The sequence below is a fragment of the Pinus tabuliformis genome, chromosome 1_2 (genome assembly GCF_031772625.1).
Source record: "Pinus tabuliformis cultivar Carrire ecotype Pingquan chromosome 1_2, CPIR1, whole genome shotgun sequence".
Taxonomy (NCBI): domain Eukaryota; kingdom Viridiplantae; phylum Streptophyta; class Pinopsida; order Pinales; family Pinaceae; genus Pinus; species Pinus tabuliformis.
The window spans coordinates 575,347,660-575,364,798 of NC_142298.1; the positions used below are offsets into that span (position 1 = coordinate 575,347,660).

A 17,139-nucleotide genomic window follows, 5' to 3' on the forward strand; every position below is an offset into this window, starting at 1 on the left:
AGTTACTAGTCCTGAACCCTGGTTGGACAAAAGCTCTAGAACCCGACGACAGTTCTAGGTTGAGTTACTTGTCCTAGAGCCGAGTTGGAACAAAAGCTCTAGAGCCTTGGACAACTTGGGTAGAGTCTGATTTGGTGATTGTTTATGATGTCTGACTATGCGGTGGAATCATTGGTTGAGGGTTGAAGTGGTTTGACCTTTGGAAGCCCTTGTTAGGTTTTATTTTGTTTATTCCATGAGATCCCACATCCATGCTTGGAATATGGTGTGGGGGTGATGGGCTGAAAGAGAGATTTTGGCTCTTTTGGTTCAACTCAATCATTGGTCAAGTGGTACGTGGAAGTCTCTGATATGTTTAGATTTGCATGTGTTAATAAGAACTTTTTTCCTATTGAATTTCATGAGTATTTATACTGGTTATTATGTGGCTTTGATGGTTGTTATATCATTTTTATTATTCTAGGCATATGTTGTTTATAAGCATGGTTTTATGACAGATTCTAGTTGTCCCACTTACTATATTTTGATTAGTAAATGAATGATTATTGAATGCATGAACTAATATATGTCTTCACAGCTATTATGAGAGGGCATTAGACCTTCTTGTTGATTCATAGATAAGCATGAGACCCCTATGTTCAAACATGCGTTTATGAGTTGTAGATTTTATGTTTACAACATGTTTGATAAAATGTGTGTCATGGTTAGGTCTTGTTAGGTAAAGTTCTTGTCTAAGTTTTATGTTAATGGAGTTTTCCTAGTGTTATTCATCATTCTGGAAATTTCTATCAAGTTCTAGGCAGAGGTAAGGATCCTAGCCCTGAAAAAGTGGCTTAGATCTCAGGGTCGCAAACATAGAATTGAGTAATTTAGTTTATGGATGTTGGGAGGCAAGGTTATCCATGTGAATGAAGGGTTACATTCATTTGCTTTCCTTGTTCTACAAGTGCATGAGAGCCCAGGTCAGTGAAAAAGAAAGTTAGATTACGGCTTGGGCACCTGGAGTGGTTGTTTGGTTCCTCGAAGTCTTGTAGCTCTTGAGGAAGGCCAATAAAATTTTAGTTTGTCAAATCCACTTCCTTAAGTGTACCTAGGAGGTTCAATCATATCATAGTAAATCTTCGTCACATATTTACCCCGACAAACTAGTGAACTTGGGTAAGTGTTGGAGGAGGGTGTTACTGAGTGGTATCAAAGCTTCTAGGTTCAACACCTAGAATGGGTGAGGAGAATGTGTTTATCATGCACACATGTAGGTTTTACATGTTATTGTTATGTATGCATGGTGGTGGTCACTATTACAGTGGTCTTGTCATGTAGAAGTTGATGATGTTGTTGTTGGGATGTGTTTGTCAGACATACATGTTGATTGTATGTGTGTTTGTTATTCATGTCAGAGTCAGTATGTTGTATATGAAAATATGGTTATGTCTATGATTGTCGTGCATGAGGTCATTTTATGCAGTTGGTGTTGCCATGCATGACGTCAACATCTTGATATGTTTATGTAAATATACATGTATCGTGATAATATGGACTTATTTTGCAGACAAGATAGCCTCCCCTAAATTTCACTAAGGTATGTTTGACTATGTTTATGTTTGGTTCATCTAACATAGTATGTTTGCAGGAAGAATATCAAGATGAATAGTAAAAAGGTGGACTATAGTTCATGTGACTCTCCCTACATACCAGATGAGTAGCATGGTGATGAGTACTCCCCTCACATAGCAGATACATTGAGAAGTTTGAAGGAAGAGATAAGAAGTTTCAAAGCAAATAATGATAAGATCATTTAGTCGCAGGAAATGCTTACTATGGAACATAAGAAACAAGAAAAGATTAATGTAGTGATTCTTTAGATTTTATCATATTTGCAAACAGGGAAACCACTTAGGATTAGTCATGGATAGGAGGAGATGACAAATGGTTCATGTGGTAGAAGGTCTCGATGAGGACACAAGGTGGATAGAGAGGATATAATCAGAGATGATATATTTCTATATGCACCTGACTAGAGGGGCAGTGATCTTAGGTTTTATGCTAGTTCTGGTTCAAAGAGACAGAATGGTCAACATCATCAACATCCATATGGGGGGAGTGAGAAGCTATATTTTCGATAAGAGTTTAAGAAAGGAAAGCCACCTACATTTGATGGAGAAATGAAGAAGTCACAGGATGCAGAAGCATGGTTTCTTGGGATGAATAAGTTCTTCCTTTTGCACGATTATTCAGAGAACATGAAATCTAGGATAGCTACATTCAATGTTAAGGTAAAGCATACATTTGGTATGAATACGTGAAGAATGTTAGAGGCATTCAGGAAGACGAGTTGACTTGGAGGGAGTTTGAAATACTTTGCAGGAAGAAGCATCTATCTAAGAGATATTATGATGATAGGGTGAAGGAATTCTATGAGCTAAAGATGGGATGCATGAATGATGAGGAGCATACTAGTAGATTATTGCAATTTTTGAGATACGTGCCTTATCTAAAGGAGGAGAGAATGAAGATTCAAAGATTCATCAGTGGGTTTCCTATAGCATTCAAATACATGATCAAGTTTGATGTGCCTAGATAATTGGAGGAATTCATCATAAAGTTGAAGCATTATTATGAGAAATGGAAGCAGTAGTTTGAATCTAAACATGATTAGAAAGGTAATGACAAAAATGGGAGAAGAAGCGAGGAATAATTCAAGACATAGGTAACAAAGAAAATGCAATGCCACATAAGAAGTTCAATGCATCTAACATAGGAAACATATTTCATTCTAAGGAGAAAAATAAGGGTGATGGCAGGAAGCCTTTACAGTGTTGGACTTTTGGTAAGGATCATCACAGGAGAGATTGTCCATAGCATCAGGGTGGCATACCACATATCTATAGTGCTCAGGAGGCACATACAATGGGGATTTTTGATAGAGTATTCCTCATATTTAGGAAGCGTTGGATAACAAACAGGCAGACCATCAGACATCTATTATCGAGATGGAAGGTAAGATTTGTGATCAAGTTGTTTCTATTTTGATTGACCTTGGATCTAATTATAGTTATGTTAATCCTAACCTGGTCGATAAGTGTGGTTTGAATAAAGAAGTGCATGCAGAGTCTTGGTTAGTACAGTTGCCTATAGGTACTAAGAAAAGGGTTCATAATTGGGTAAGAGCTTGTGCATTTGATTTGAATGGTATGCTTACATCATATAGTATGTTATTGGTTATGGATTGGTTATACCTTCACAAGACAAAGGTGGACTATTATAAAAAGGCTATTGAATTCTTGGATGACAATGGGAAACAAAGAGTCTTATAGGGTAAGAAGAACGAAACATCAGTTAGGATGGTGACATCTATGTAGGAAAAACATAGTTGCAAGAAAGGGCGTGTATCGTATGTATTGCATACTTCTAGTGACAAAGGTAAGGATGTTGAGGATGTGGAGGTCTTCAAGAGGTACCTAGTTTTACAACAGTTTCAGGATTAGTTTCCAGCAATTTTTTTAGAGTTACCGCCTGATAGGGAAGTGGAATTTTCTATCGAGTTGATACTAGGAGCAACACCTACATCAAAGGAACTTTACAGTATGAATAATCTAGGGTTAGTGGGAATGAAGTTGAAATTGAAGAAAGTGTTGGGCAAGGGATAGATTAGGCCAAGTATGCCACCTTGGGGTGCACCAATTTTGTTTGTGAAGAAGAAGGATGGTAATCTCAGGTTATTTATTGATTATAGGCAGTTGAAAAAGGTGAAGATTAAAAATAGGTACACTTTTTCTAGGACCGATGACTTGCTTGACCAGTTGAAGGGAGGAGCAGTGTTCTCAAAGATTGATTTGAGATTAGGATACCATCTGGTATGCATTAAAGAAGAAGACATCTAAAAGACTACTTTTTGGACCACATATGGGAATTATGAGTTTGTTGTAGTTCCTTTTTGTCTAACTAATGCTCTAGCTACTTTTATGTGCTTGATGAATAATGTATTTTTCCCTTATTTGGAAAAGTTTGTGATTGTATTCATTGATAATATATTGATATATTCTAATAATGAGGAAGAGCATGTCGAGCACCTAGTAGTAGTGTTAAGAATACTAAAATAGCATGAGTTGTATGCCAAACTTAGTAAATGCAACTTCTTTCAGACAAAGTTTATTATTTGGGGCATGTAGTTTCCAAGGAACACATAGTAGTGTATTCTCAAAAGATAAGAGTTATCATGGAATGGTCAGCTCCTACGAGTTTGTATGAGGCTACATCATTCATGGTATTAGTTGGTTATTACAGGACGTTAATCGGGAACTTCTCATATATTGCCTATCATACTACATCATTGCAGAGGAAAGGAAAGAAATTTCAATGGATAGAGGAATCTGCAACAAGTTTTGAGCAATGGACGTAGTTGTTGACAAATGCTCCAATTCCAAAGATTGAAAATACAGATAAAGAGTTCATGGCGTACAAAGATGCTTGCAATATAAGACTTGGTGGAATCCTCATGTAGGAGGGACAATGTAACGAACCTCTTTAGCTTACTTGGAAAAATAACCCCTAACCCCATAATCTTCTTGAATTTTTTTTAAATATAACTATGTTTCCATGTTTCCGTCTCCTAATCAAACTACTACATAACATCAAGAAGAAACCTTATATCATAGGCACATTATCTTACCTTCTTTGAAGAATTTTGTTAACATAACCATAACTTGGAAGGAAGGAATAACAGAAAGTGAACAACATTTTTAACCACATAAAGCAAGCACTTTTATAAGAGTGTAGTTGTGATATTATAAAAAAGGTGGTGGCACGACATTCAACCGGGAGCGACATTCAACGGGAAGGGCGAGGCACAAAATGGTCAAAAGCGGCGCATGAAATTCAATCGGGGCTACAAAGCACTAAAGGTTCAAAGTGTGTTTTCCAAAAAAATTAAAAGCCCTCGCTTTTCATCTACATGGGTAAAATCGAGCATTTTATCTAAAGTTTTTAAAAGGGAAAAAAGTTTTATTTAAATCTTTTAAAAGGTATGTACAATTTAACGGCAGCGCTTCATCAATTTCTCTTTCAAAGGAAAGTGGTTACTGCTCTATTTTGAAAATTAGTTCGTTTCAAAAAATTCGTACAATTTAACGGCAGCTTTATCAATTTCTCTTTTAAAGGAAAATGGTTACTTGCTTTATTTTGAAAATTAGTTCTTTTCATAAAATTTCGAATCAAAAAAGAGATTTTAAGGATTAAATTTTTTTCCCCTAATTTATTAAATTAAAAAGGGAGCTGTGTTATTTAAAAATAAAATAAAACGAGCTTATGTGAGTTTTCAAAGTGGTTTGTTTGATTTTTGAAAAAGTTTTATTTAAGAAAATTAAAAAAAACAATGATATTTTTAAAGGACGGCATTGTTCAAATTGGTTGTGGCCATTCCAATTAAAAAAAGGTGTGATAGTTTAGTTTTGTTTTTGTTTTTTTGTGGTAAAAAAGACATTTCCTTGTAGAGAATTTGTAGACTCATTTATTTGCATAAGCTAAGCATCAAAGAATCTATCATGAAAGTGTTTTTATTGCAGGAAGCCACTAAGTCTATAGGTGGGTTTGCTTGTTGAGTCGCATTCACTCAATACATTGGAGAAACCAAGAGGCTAAGAAGGTCAAAGAGACAACAGGAAATGTTCAAGATATTTTTCAAATATTTAGAAACCAAAAGGCAAAAGAATGCTTTTGCATTGAAATGCATAAAATAATCTGTAGATGACAACATTTTACACCTCATTGCAGATGCAAAGTCAATCAGCCAAGGAAGCATGAGACACCCTTGAGAGGAATTTTAGTGAAAGGGGAAGTAATCATGTTGAAAATGAAGAGTTTGGTGAATCCCAATGTGCTAAAGCACAAGTGGATGATGATTGTGAAGAATTCGCAAAAGCAGCAGAAAATGAGCATGTAGATGCTCATGAACCCCATTGTACACAGTCACAATTAGACGAAGATTTGGTGAATCAAGTAATAGAGCTTGTTGATGACAATGAAGCTGCCATTGAGGTAGCCAATGCTATGCTGAATCCAACAACTCAATTTGATGATCTTAAGTTTGATTAAGACTTGTTTACTAATGATGAATGGTTGTAAATGATCCAACAAAAACATGATATTGACATGATGCTATTTGGTGACAGAATCCCACTTGAGTGTGCAAACCTAGTGGAAGAAAACCTCTTTGAAGCAAACGAAGAAACAAAAGCAATTGAGTTTCAATTCAGTTATTTAATGTTGATGTCTCCTATGTACTCTATTTAATTGATTTTGAATATTAATAAGAGCATCTCTTCTCCAAGTTTTCTCATTCCTTGACATACTGACAAGGAATAAAGGGGTCAGAAAAGAGAAGTAGGCTGAGAAGTAGTGGGGGGAAGTATGTGCTAAGGATAAGGTAGAAGCCATGTCACAAAAGCATGGTAAAAGGGACAGTGTTGAAGGAGCCACAACCAATGGATGCCACAAAGAGCATCCACGAGAAGTAGGGGGTGGAAGACGACAAGAGATTAATAGAGCATATATATATATATATATATATATATATATATAAACTCTCCAAATACATAGACCAAAAACAAAGGCCCCAAGGCGAAGAATTAGATAAAGGAGCAAGAAGAGCACAGAGGCAAGTTGAGGAATACAAAGAGAGAATCATAAGGGAGGTGATATGAGACCGGAGGGCTAAAGAAGGGGCGTAGTTCTAGAAAATGATATTATTCTAAAAGTGGACCAGCAATGTTGTTCCCAAAGCTTACTTCTAGGAACGAGGAAACAAACTATGGAAGTGAAAATGCCTAAGCACAAGGGTTTCTGGGAGTCTTCTTGACCTGCCCGCAGGACAAATTTAAGAGAAAAATAAACTGAAAACTAAACAAAATATGAAAGTTATGATCTGTGTTCCATTTCCATGGAGCAAAAGAAGGAACAAGCACAGAGGAACAAGTCTGTGGAAAGCAACAAGCGAAACTACCACATATCTCTGCTAGCAAGACTCTTGGGTTGGACTGACCAACATGTGTTGCGGAAGTAGGCTCAGTGAGAACGAAAATGCTTATAGTCGTAGCTAAAACAACAACCCACTTCACAAGAGTGAAAGCCCAACTAACACACTTTGGACCATGAGATGCGACTAAGAGTTAAGCAGAGTTAAGCCCACGGTACTCAGAGTATTAATGAGGTAAAATGACGATAAGCATGTGATTCGATAGAAATTAAGCATTCAAATATATCATGAAGTAGTTGGAAAGAAGACAGCCCACCCCTGTTTTGTCTATTTAAGCGCCCCATATTGGGGTCGACCAGATTTTTCTAATTAAGTGATAGAGCAGATATGTATATGAAAATATTCTCACTAAGATACTTATGGGTAAAGACTTATAATTAACTTCTAGGTGTAAGATTAAGCAAGTTAAATAATAATTTTTCATATAAATGCCATAGTTGATATAAATTTGATGTGCATCTGACCCGTAATACTCTCATTTAAATCCTTTTATGTCAGTTTTTTTGGTCATGAAATGAATAAAAAATAATTAGCATTGTTAAATTTTATAAAAATATATAATATCTTAACATTGAGGTAACCACTTTTATTATATAATAAAAATTTAAATTAGAAGTTACTTAACTTAAATAATCCATTAAAAGAAATCAAAGACTAATCTTACGATTTTATAAGTTTATTTTTTAGAAAAATAAATCCACGCAAATCTTTGAGAATAAAAGAAAATACAAATTAAGTGAACATAGATTTTTAGTAAACGCATTTTAAACCATAAAATTAAATCTGTTTTCTGATTTCATATAATTTTGGCATTTAAATTGTAACACCAAACTAGAATCATGAGATTGTTACCGACTTTTTCCAGCCTACCCAAAAACGCAGAGTGAATGAACTAAACACCTTACAATGACCATCTGCTTTACACTTACAATGCGAATCAACTTTCTAATTGGCTTTTAATTAAGGATTCTGATTCGCACAGTTTACTCACCGAACTTAAGTTGAAATACAAAAACTTTTCCACATGTAACTTTGGGTGTCATCTCATTAACGGACAAACACTTATCCACATGTAACTTTAGCTGTCATCTCATTAGCATATAAATATCGGACTGAAAAGGTCGACTTTTCTGCATGTAACTTTCTATTTCACCACAGTAGCATATAAATTTAATACTTTGAAAGTTCACTAACCTAGCCAACATTGTAAGATGACTCGTTTAAAATTAACTTCAAGATTTAGCCTCCATTTACAATCAATTAAATTTACATCACAATAATGTTTTATTAATCAAAGTTCATTCCGTAACCATTTGATTTAAAAATTTCTATCATTTTTCAAAATAGATTTGAACTTCAGAGTAAGTGATTAATATTTTTCCTTTCAAAATAAAACCAAACCCATTTGATTTCAAAATTTCTATCATTTTCCAAAATAGATTTGAACCTCTGAAATATACTAAGTGATTAATATTTTTCCTTTCAAAATAAAACCAAACATATTTTTACTAGGGATGTTATTTAGCTACCTAAAAAGTTAAGAAAAAAATAAAAACTTTTTATTAGAATATAAATATTGCGTTATTTTATCTATCTGTATATATTTATGTTAGAAGCTTCTATTTTACTAATTCAATATCAGTATACTTTTTATCTCTTATATATATATATAGAGTTTAATTAAAATTTATATAACTTTAATCAAGAGAAAGATATGCTACTATTTATAGATATTTCAATTTATGGATATTTTAATAAAATGTTTTCTAAAGAACTAATAGTGAACCTACCTTTTACTATTTGTAAGAAGGTACTCAAAGCATTTTTTTGTGAGTTTGTATGGATATTTTAATAAAACGTCTTCTAAAGAAATAATAGTGAACCTACCTTTTACTACTTGTAAGAAGGTACTCAAAGCATTTTTTTGTGAGTTTGTATGTTGAAAATTTACTATATATGGGTAGTTGTTCTAAGATGAATGACTAATTCCAAATTGATATGATGAATTAATTGGAAGCAAACAAGCAATTTTTTTATGTGTTTGTATGTTGAAAATTTATTATATATGGGCAGTTGTTCTAAGGTGAATGACTAATTTCAAATTGATATGATGAATTAATTTGAAATGAATGATTTACGTCTAATGTAAATAAGGTTTGTTATAGTGAGAATGAATTTTTTTTTTTTCAAACAAGTCATGTAAAATATATGTTGAAGTATTTTGATATGGATGATTGTAAATCAATCACTAGCACAATTTCTCATGGGGTTGTGTTGTGTGAAGACGATGGTGCTATGTATTGTTGGAAATTTGGTATTTTTAACTCACACAAGAACTAATATGCTTTATTTAGTTTCTCTTGTTTGAATGTATATGAAGGTCTATTTAGAATTTATATAAAGGCATTTAAGAGAACATTTAGTTTTGTAAAAGAAACTATAAATTTTGATTTTCATTACTACACTTCTAATGGGTTTGAACTTGTTGGTTTTAGTGATTCTAATTAGGAACGTACTTTGGATTATAAAGTATACATTTGATGATTGTTTTTCCCAGTTCTATTGCATGTCACTGAAAGAAGAAAACTAAACTTTCCCTTTATTCCATATTCTCTTTGATCAGTAAAAACAAAGTGTATTACAATATGTAAAAGAAATTGAAAGAAAAAGATTCAACATATACTGAATTTCTTGAAAATATGAATGAAATCAAATTTTCCCTTTTAATTTGAAACATCACTTCAATAGAAACTTAGTTTAAAATAAATATGTTAAATGGAAATACTTCAAACACTCAAAAACAACTTATAGATTTCTAAATACTAAAATTTTCTATTTTTTTATACTTTTATGATTACTTCAACACTCAATTAAAACTTATATATCTCTAAGTACTTAAACTATATACTTTTTTATACTTTTTATGAGTCACCGTAAAACAAAGTATATATATATTTTTTACACTTTCTATAAATCATTTTTAGCTAAAGGAAAATATATTGATAATTGATGCATGAGCTTTTCTTTTCCATACAATTACCTTTTATAAATTCTCCACCTTTCTTCTATCAACTCTTATATGGTTTCGTTCACATAAATACATGTTTCCATATTAAATAACATTTTTAATGGTCAAATATAAGGAAAAGAGACTTTTAGTATTTTAGAGGTTGCACATTTTATTTTATTACGCCGTAAGACGTTTCCCTCTGAAATAAACTCCCCTTTCTGCCCAACTATCATCCTTATCAGTCACACGATTATATGTTAGACGATTGCAAAAGTTTCAGCCGTTGGTTCAAGGTGGTTACAAATTCGTTCCCAAACAGTTTGTGAGTTTATCGAGACTGCCATTTGGCATCGGGTCGTAAGCAATGAATAGCTCCATCCCCACAGCTGAACCAGGCTCCAGTGCTACGTGCGTCCCACGAACCCCCTCATTCCCTCCCTGAACTCTTTCGTTATGCATTTCACTGTGATTTATTGGCCACTGTTGGGAGAACCCCCATATAAACCTTCCGAAATCCCCCTGGCTCAAAACATTTTCATCCCTGAGTCCGCTTGTGGCGATGCAGAGTTCTTTGTAAATGAATCTATGGGGCCAAAAAATCCTGCTCCCATTACGCTGGTGCCGATGCAAAGTTCTTTGTAAATGAATCTATGGGGCCAAAAAAATCTTGCTCCCATTCTTCGATCTTTTCTCTGTATTTTGTTCTTTTGAGAAACACAATGGCAAACGCCAGCGAGAAGACAACCAAAGCTACCACTGTAATGCTTGCTATGAGCCCTACGCGCGGATGCTTGGAATTCCTTTTAGCTAATGATGGTAAACTTGAGATATTGGCTTTGCTTACCTTTCCACATTTGCAATAATCTCTGCTCTGAGTATTTCACTGGATTTTGGTACACCCATTCTGTACATTTAGATAGGATTGTTTTGCACTGGGGATTGAAGTTAGGTTTGTGGATCATCTTATTTTTGTTACAGATCATGGCTGCCGCTGTTGGAAGGTTTATGGGTGCTCAGGGGACTTCGTTCTTGAGAAACGAAGAGAAGAAAAATTCAGCAGGCAAGAGGAATGTAGCAGTGATGGCCTCTATTGCTTTCCCCGGGATGAGAGAGGAGTATGAGACTCTGAGATTGAGCCCTTGGGCTACTCAAAAAGATGTCAAGAATGCTTTTGGTCACCTTGCTTTGCAGGTATGTGGAATTTCCCTCTTGAATGTTATAAAGTTTCCATGTCTTAATGCAAAAGAGCCTGCTACAGTTCACAGATAGAAAGTAGACATGCAAGGCTCTAAAAATTAGAATGCCTGAAAGCAACAATCTCACTGATTCTAAGAATTTCCAATAAATATTTTGTCCTGGCTATGTATATGTTCATAGTAATTGTTAGGAAAAATCATGATCCATATTCAACAATAAATTTTTGGATAAATTCATAGTGTACTCCTGTGTTGATTCGATCTGTTTACAGTATCATCCAGATGTTTGCAAAGGAGATATCTGTGGAGTTCAATTTCAGAAGATCAATCAGGCTCATCGGGTAACTTGCTCTGTCTCTGGACAGCTTTTGTTTATTTATTTTTTCAATTTTAACGACATTGCTGCATGTTAGAGTATATAACCCCTTTTTATCTCAGATGTGTTCATGTTATTGATTATGTTAGTTTTGTGATAAATGTGCAGACTGTAATGTCCAGTTTGGCACAAGAAAAGCAGCAAAATGGTTCTGAGGATTGAATAAGATGAGAAATAATCAACTTCCTTTCCAGGCAAAAGTCTTACCACCGAATTTGGATACCCGCCTAAAGGCTAAAACTTGGCAGAGTAGGAGATAGTTTTTTAGTGATGTTCAAGGTATCAAGTACAAAAACTAAGGTACTTTTTGTTTGGTTGCATTTTGAATGCTAATGATCTGGATAAAGTTCTGAAATCGAGTCATCTTTCAGTCCTTGTGAGTTGAAAAAGTCTTTTTATTTGATTACAAAATCATGTACTCGGAACAAATTATTTATTTCTCCTTTGTTATTTGTTTCCTGCTTCTAATGGTTTTTGAAAAAATCTCACTCCCTTTATTGTTAGAACAACCGATCATAATCAGTATTTTCTATTTGAGGATACCAATTTGTTGGAAGATTATGGAAAGGGATGAAACATAAGGTGAATTACCAGTTTATCACTGCCTTTGTTCAGTGATATTTCCCAAGTTGAATCTTGGTAAATATGTGATAGTCCCTTGCTTTTAATCACTGAATCCAGTGTTTGAACTTGAGTGTGTTCCTTCTGTTCATCTGGCATTAGATCATAATTGCATCGTGTTTAATATGTTGGAGATCGAGGGAGACCCTCGTGCCTTGTGAAGAGATTAACTATTTGCAACCATTGTTTTAGAAGCATTACGTTGATATTTTTTTTACAGGCTTCTGTTAGAAAGGAATCAAGATAAGATGAATTGAAAAGTAATTCAATATAAACATTGTAGGTTATGCATTTACGGCTGGTATTGCGATTGTAAAGTTGTTCAGTGGCACCGTCAAAGCACCAAGATTGTTACCAGATATTGTGGATTTTACTTCGTTCATGAAGCTTTTCACTGTGGTACCAGTTATTGTGACTGCTTACATCTGTCATTAAAATGGTATGGATTATTTTCCTCCATCTCTCGTCCTACAGTGTAGTATCTTAGAGTTCATTAGTTAAATTTGCATTTAAAATTATGTTATAATGAATTGTGATATCTTTGCGCCATGCGGTTCATTCCATATACAATGAACTTGAGGACCCTTCAGAAATGCAACCCATTGTTCGCACATCATTGGCATTGTGCTCAATTGTATCCATAAGTACAAGCTTTTTTGGCTTTCTTCTATTTGGAGACCAGACCATGGATGATGTCCTGACCAATTTTGACACCAACTTGGGAGTTCCCTACAGTGTTGTGCTGAATGACATTGTTCGTGTGACCTATGTTGTACATCTGATGCTGGTCTTTCCTCTCATTTTTTTTGCCCTGAGACTTAATCTTGATGGGCTTGTCTTTCCAATGAAAAAGCATCTTGTTTTGGATAATAAGAGGTTCATTTTGATCACTGCTAGGTTAATTGGAATCGTTTTCCTTGGCACATCATTCATACCAAGTATCTGGGATGCATTTCAATTCACTGTGGGCACAACAACAATTTGTATTGGGTTCATCTTCCCAGCTTCCATTGCTCTCAGGTAGAAAAAAAGTTGTTTTTCATTTCTGGTTTCGTCTTTCACCTTGCTTGTATGTAACTTCTAACCTCAATTATCTTTTAATTGCAAAGACACCCATGGAATCTCAACCAGGAAGGACATATTTATTGCATTGTTCAATATTTTTCTGGCAGTAGTTTCAAGTTCAATTGCTACAGTGAGTGACATTAATTCTTTGTTCAACAAAAAGGAGGAAGGCCCTCCACGATCTTGAGAATGATTTTTTATGAGGAGCAGGTGGTGCACATACATATAAAGATTGTTTTGAATAGAACCAAGAAAATAACGCTGATTTGGGAATTTGCTTGTACAATTGTGAAGAGTGGATAAACTTTTGTAAAGCCTTGTATCATCCTGCCATGGTCGCTCGGCCTTCTAGTTAAATATTCTACTGTAGTTGTAGTTGTAAACATTGAAAAGGAATATAGTTGATCTCGCATCAATGATTGAGCGATTCAACTAATCATCCATGAATAGTTGAGAGCATGTCATGCAGAAGATTGAAGGTCTGGTTTCTGTCAATAATACTCAAACTCACATAAGTTTGAGGTGCACCAAAATGCATCCCATTGTGTGTGATGATTCCATTTCTCTTCAATAACTTCTCACAATCTTCATCCTCCTTTCCTTCACATTTTAGCCCTGCAAAAGTTGCATTGATACAAACGGCCAGAATAAGAGTAATTAGTCCATTTTTCCAAGTATTTTCATTTCAACCATTTAAAGTACAGACATCAACTCAGTTCCACCATTCATTGATGTCTCTACTTCAACAGACAGATAGACCCATTTGAAATATACATACCTTACATGACATGCATAAGTACCAGTCAAACTCCAAGCCATTGAGTACACACATGCACACAAAAACAAGCATACACATACATACCTAGAGAAATAGAGTACAAGGTCTGCCAACATTCAAGTTACAAGTGAGAAAGAAGAGGCAAAACAACAATTATTTATTTATCCTCTGTTATTTATTTCCTGATTTTGATGGCTTTTGAAAAAATCTCACTCCCTTTGTTGTTAGAACAACCAATCAGAATCAGTATTTTCTGTTTGAGGAGACCAATTTGTTGGAAGATTATGGAAAGGGATGCAACATAAGGTAAATTACCAGTTTATCACTGCCTTTATTCAGTGATATTTCCCAAGTTGAATCTTGGTAAATATGTGATAGTCCCTTGTTTTTAATCACTGAATCCAGTGTTTGAACTTGAATGTGTTTCTGTTCATATGACTTTAGATCATAATTGCATTTTGTTTAATATGTTGGAGATGGAGGGAGACCTTCGTACCTTGTGAAGAGTTTAACTATTTGTAATCATTGATTTAGAAGCAGTCCGTTGATATTTTTTCTACAGGAATCTGTTAGAAAGGAATCAAGATAAGATGAATTGAAAAGTAATTCAATCTAAACATTGTAGGTTATGCATTTTAGGTCGCAGGCTGAATTAGACCAGTTTTGAGGGTAGTATCCAAGGATAAATAGTATATCGTGTGGGAATATTTAAGCATGTATGTTACAACTAGAGTATTTTAAAAGTACTGCTTGAATTGAAAGTTCAACCAAATTTTTGCATTGTGAGCAGTTTAGCAAGCTGAAACACTAACAACTTGTTTCTCTTTAACAAAGTTGAAGTGTTCTATGAAGCATACATGACTTGAAATGCTTTATTAGTGTCTCTTTTTCTTAGATTCCTTTCATTTTTGTTTGAATGGTCAATTATCTGGTGCCACTTTTATAATACTTTGGGCATGATTCCTATCTTATATATGGCTTTGAATTAGAAATCTCTATGTCTGATGGATGTGTTTTCTTGATTTCGGCAAGCGATGTGCTGTCTGGAACATCATCAAATGGCGTGCATCATGCTGGTATGCTTGAAGAATGGTTTGGATTTCATTGGTGGAATGGACGTGTTCCGATCCTAGGTCTCACCATAGTCCTTATTTTAGCTCCGTTCGTGTCTTTCAAGAGAGTGGGTAAGTCTACTTTTCTCATCGTGATAAGCATTTTTTAGCACTGATTTTCAGATATATCATATTTCATTTGGGCCTTTTTAGGTATTTAAATGTCTACAAATTGTTGTAATTATATGAGGGTATTCAACATATCTTGGGAATGTCACATACTGATGGCATCTTCTTAACGATTTGTCTGACTTTCATGTTGCCCTGTTAGAAATGGCATGTGGCATATACATTCAAGGATGTGGATCATGGGTTATTCCTTAGGAGTTGTGATGTTCAAATCTTGATGCCTATATTGATGTGTTCATTTCCATGAATTTGTAGATTCTTTGAAATTCACTTCTGCATTATTAGTTGCACTTGTTATTGTATTTGTTGTGATTACGGCTGGTACTGTGATTGTAGAATTGTTCAGTGGCACCGTCAAAGCACCAAGATTGTTACCAGATATTGTGGATTTACTTCGTTCTTGAAGCTTTTCACTGTGGTACCAGTTAATGTGACTGCTTACATCTGTCATTACAATGGTATGGATTATTTTCCTCCATCTCTGGTCCTGCAGTGTAGTATCTTAGAGTTCATTAGCTGAATTTGCATTTAAAATTATGTTATAATGAATTGTGATGTCTTTGCGCCATGCAGTTCATTCCATATACAATGAACTTGAGGACCCTTCAGAAATGCAACCCATAATTCGTGCATCATTGGGATTGTGCTCAATTGTATACATAAGTACAAGCTTTTTTGGCTTTCTTCTATTTGGAGACCAGACCATGGATGATGTCCTGGCCAATTTTGACACCAACTTAGGAGTTCCCTACAGTGTTGTGCTGAATGACATTATTCGTGTGACCTATATTGTACATTTGATGCTGGTCTTTCCTTTCATTTTTTTTGCCCTGAGACTTAATCTTGATGGGCTTGTCTTTCCAGCGAAAAAGCATCTTGTTTGGATAATAAGAGGTTCATTTTGATCACTGCTGGGTTAGTTGGAATCGTTTTCCTTGCGGATCATTCATACCAAGTATCTGGGATGCATTTCAATTCACAGGGGCCACAACAGTAGTTTGTATTGGGTTCATCTTCACAACTTCCATTGCTCTCAGGTAGAAAAAAGTTGTTTTTCATTTCTGGTTTCGTCTTTCACCTTGCTTGTATGTAACTTCTAACCTCAATTATTTTTTAATTGCAGAGACACCCATGGAATCTCAACCAGGAAGGACATATTTATTGCATTGTTCATGATTTTTCTAGCAGTAGTTTCAAGTTCAATTGATATAGCGAGTGACATTAATTTTTTGTTCAGTAAAAAGGAGGAAGGCCCTCCAAGATCTTGAGAATGATTTTTTATGAGGAGCAGGTGGTGCACATACATATAAAGATTATTTGGAACAAAACCGAGAAAAGAACGCTGATTTGGGAATTTGCTTGTAGAATTGTGAAGAGTGGACGAAATTTTGTAAAGCCTTGTATCATCCTGTCATGGTCGCTCGGACTTCTAGTTAAAGATACTACTGTATTTGTAGTTTTAAACATTGAAAAGGAATATAGTTGATCTCACATCAATGATTGAGCGATTCAACTAATCATCCATGAATTGTTGAGAGCCTGTCAAACAGAAGATAGAAGGTCTGGTTTCTGTCAATAATACTCAACCTCACATAAGTTTGATTTGCACCAAAATGCATCTCACTGCATGTCAAGATTCCATTACTCTTCAATAACTTCTCACAATATTCATCCTCCTTTCCTTCACATTTTAGCCCTACAAAAGTTGCATTGATACAGACAACCAGAGAATTAGTCCATTTTGCCAAGTATTTTCATTTCAACCATTTAAAGTAGAGACATAAACTTAGTTCCACCATTCATTGATGTCTCTACTTCAACA

The 17,139-nt window shown here is 34.8% G+C and overlaps 1 protein-coding gene and 2 pseudogenes across 1 annotated transcript; all 3 read left to right on the forward strand.

Annotated features, from left to right (window-relative positions):
* Window positions 1-11,021: 11,021 nt before the first annotated feature.
* LOC149206911 (chaperone protein dnaJ 8, chloroplastic-like) lies at window positions 11,022-11,774 on the forward strand. Its single transcript, XM_089397836.1, has 3 exons — window positions 11,022-11,231; window positions 11,509-11,577; window positions 11,721-11,774. The coding sequence occupies exons 1-3, from the start codon at window positions 11,022-11,024 to the stop codon at window positions 11,772-11,774; spliced, it is 333 nt and encodes a 110-aa protein (XP_089253962.1).
* Window positions 11,775-12,503: 729 nt separating this feature from the next.
* On the forward strand, window positions 12,504-13,485 carry LOC149206912 (amino acid transporter AVT6A pseudogene; annotated as a pseudogene).
* A 1,588-nt stretch (window positions 13,486-15,073) lies between these two features.
* Window positions 15,074-16,585, forward strand: LOC149206913 (amino acid transporter AVT6A-like; annotated as a pseudogene).
* Window positions 16,586-17,139: the final 554 nt, after the last annotated feature.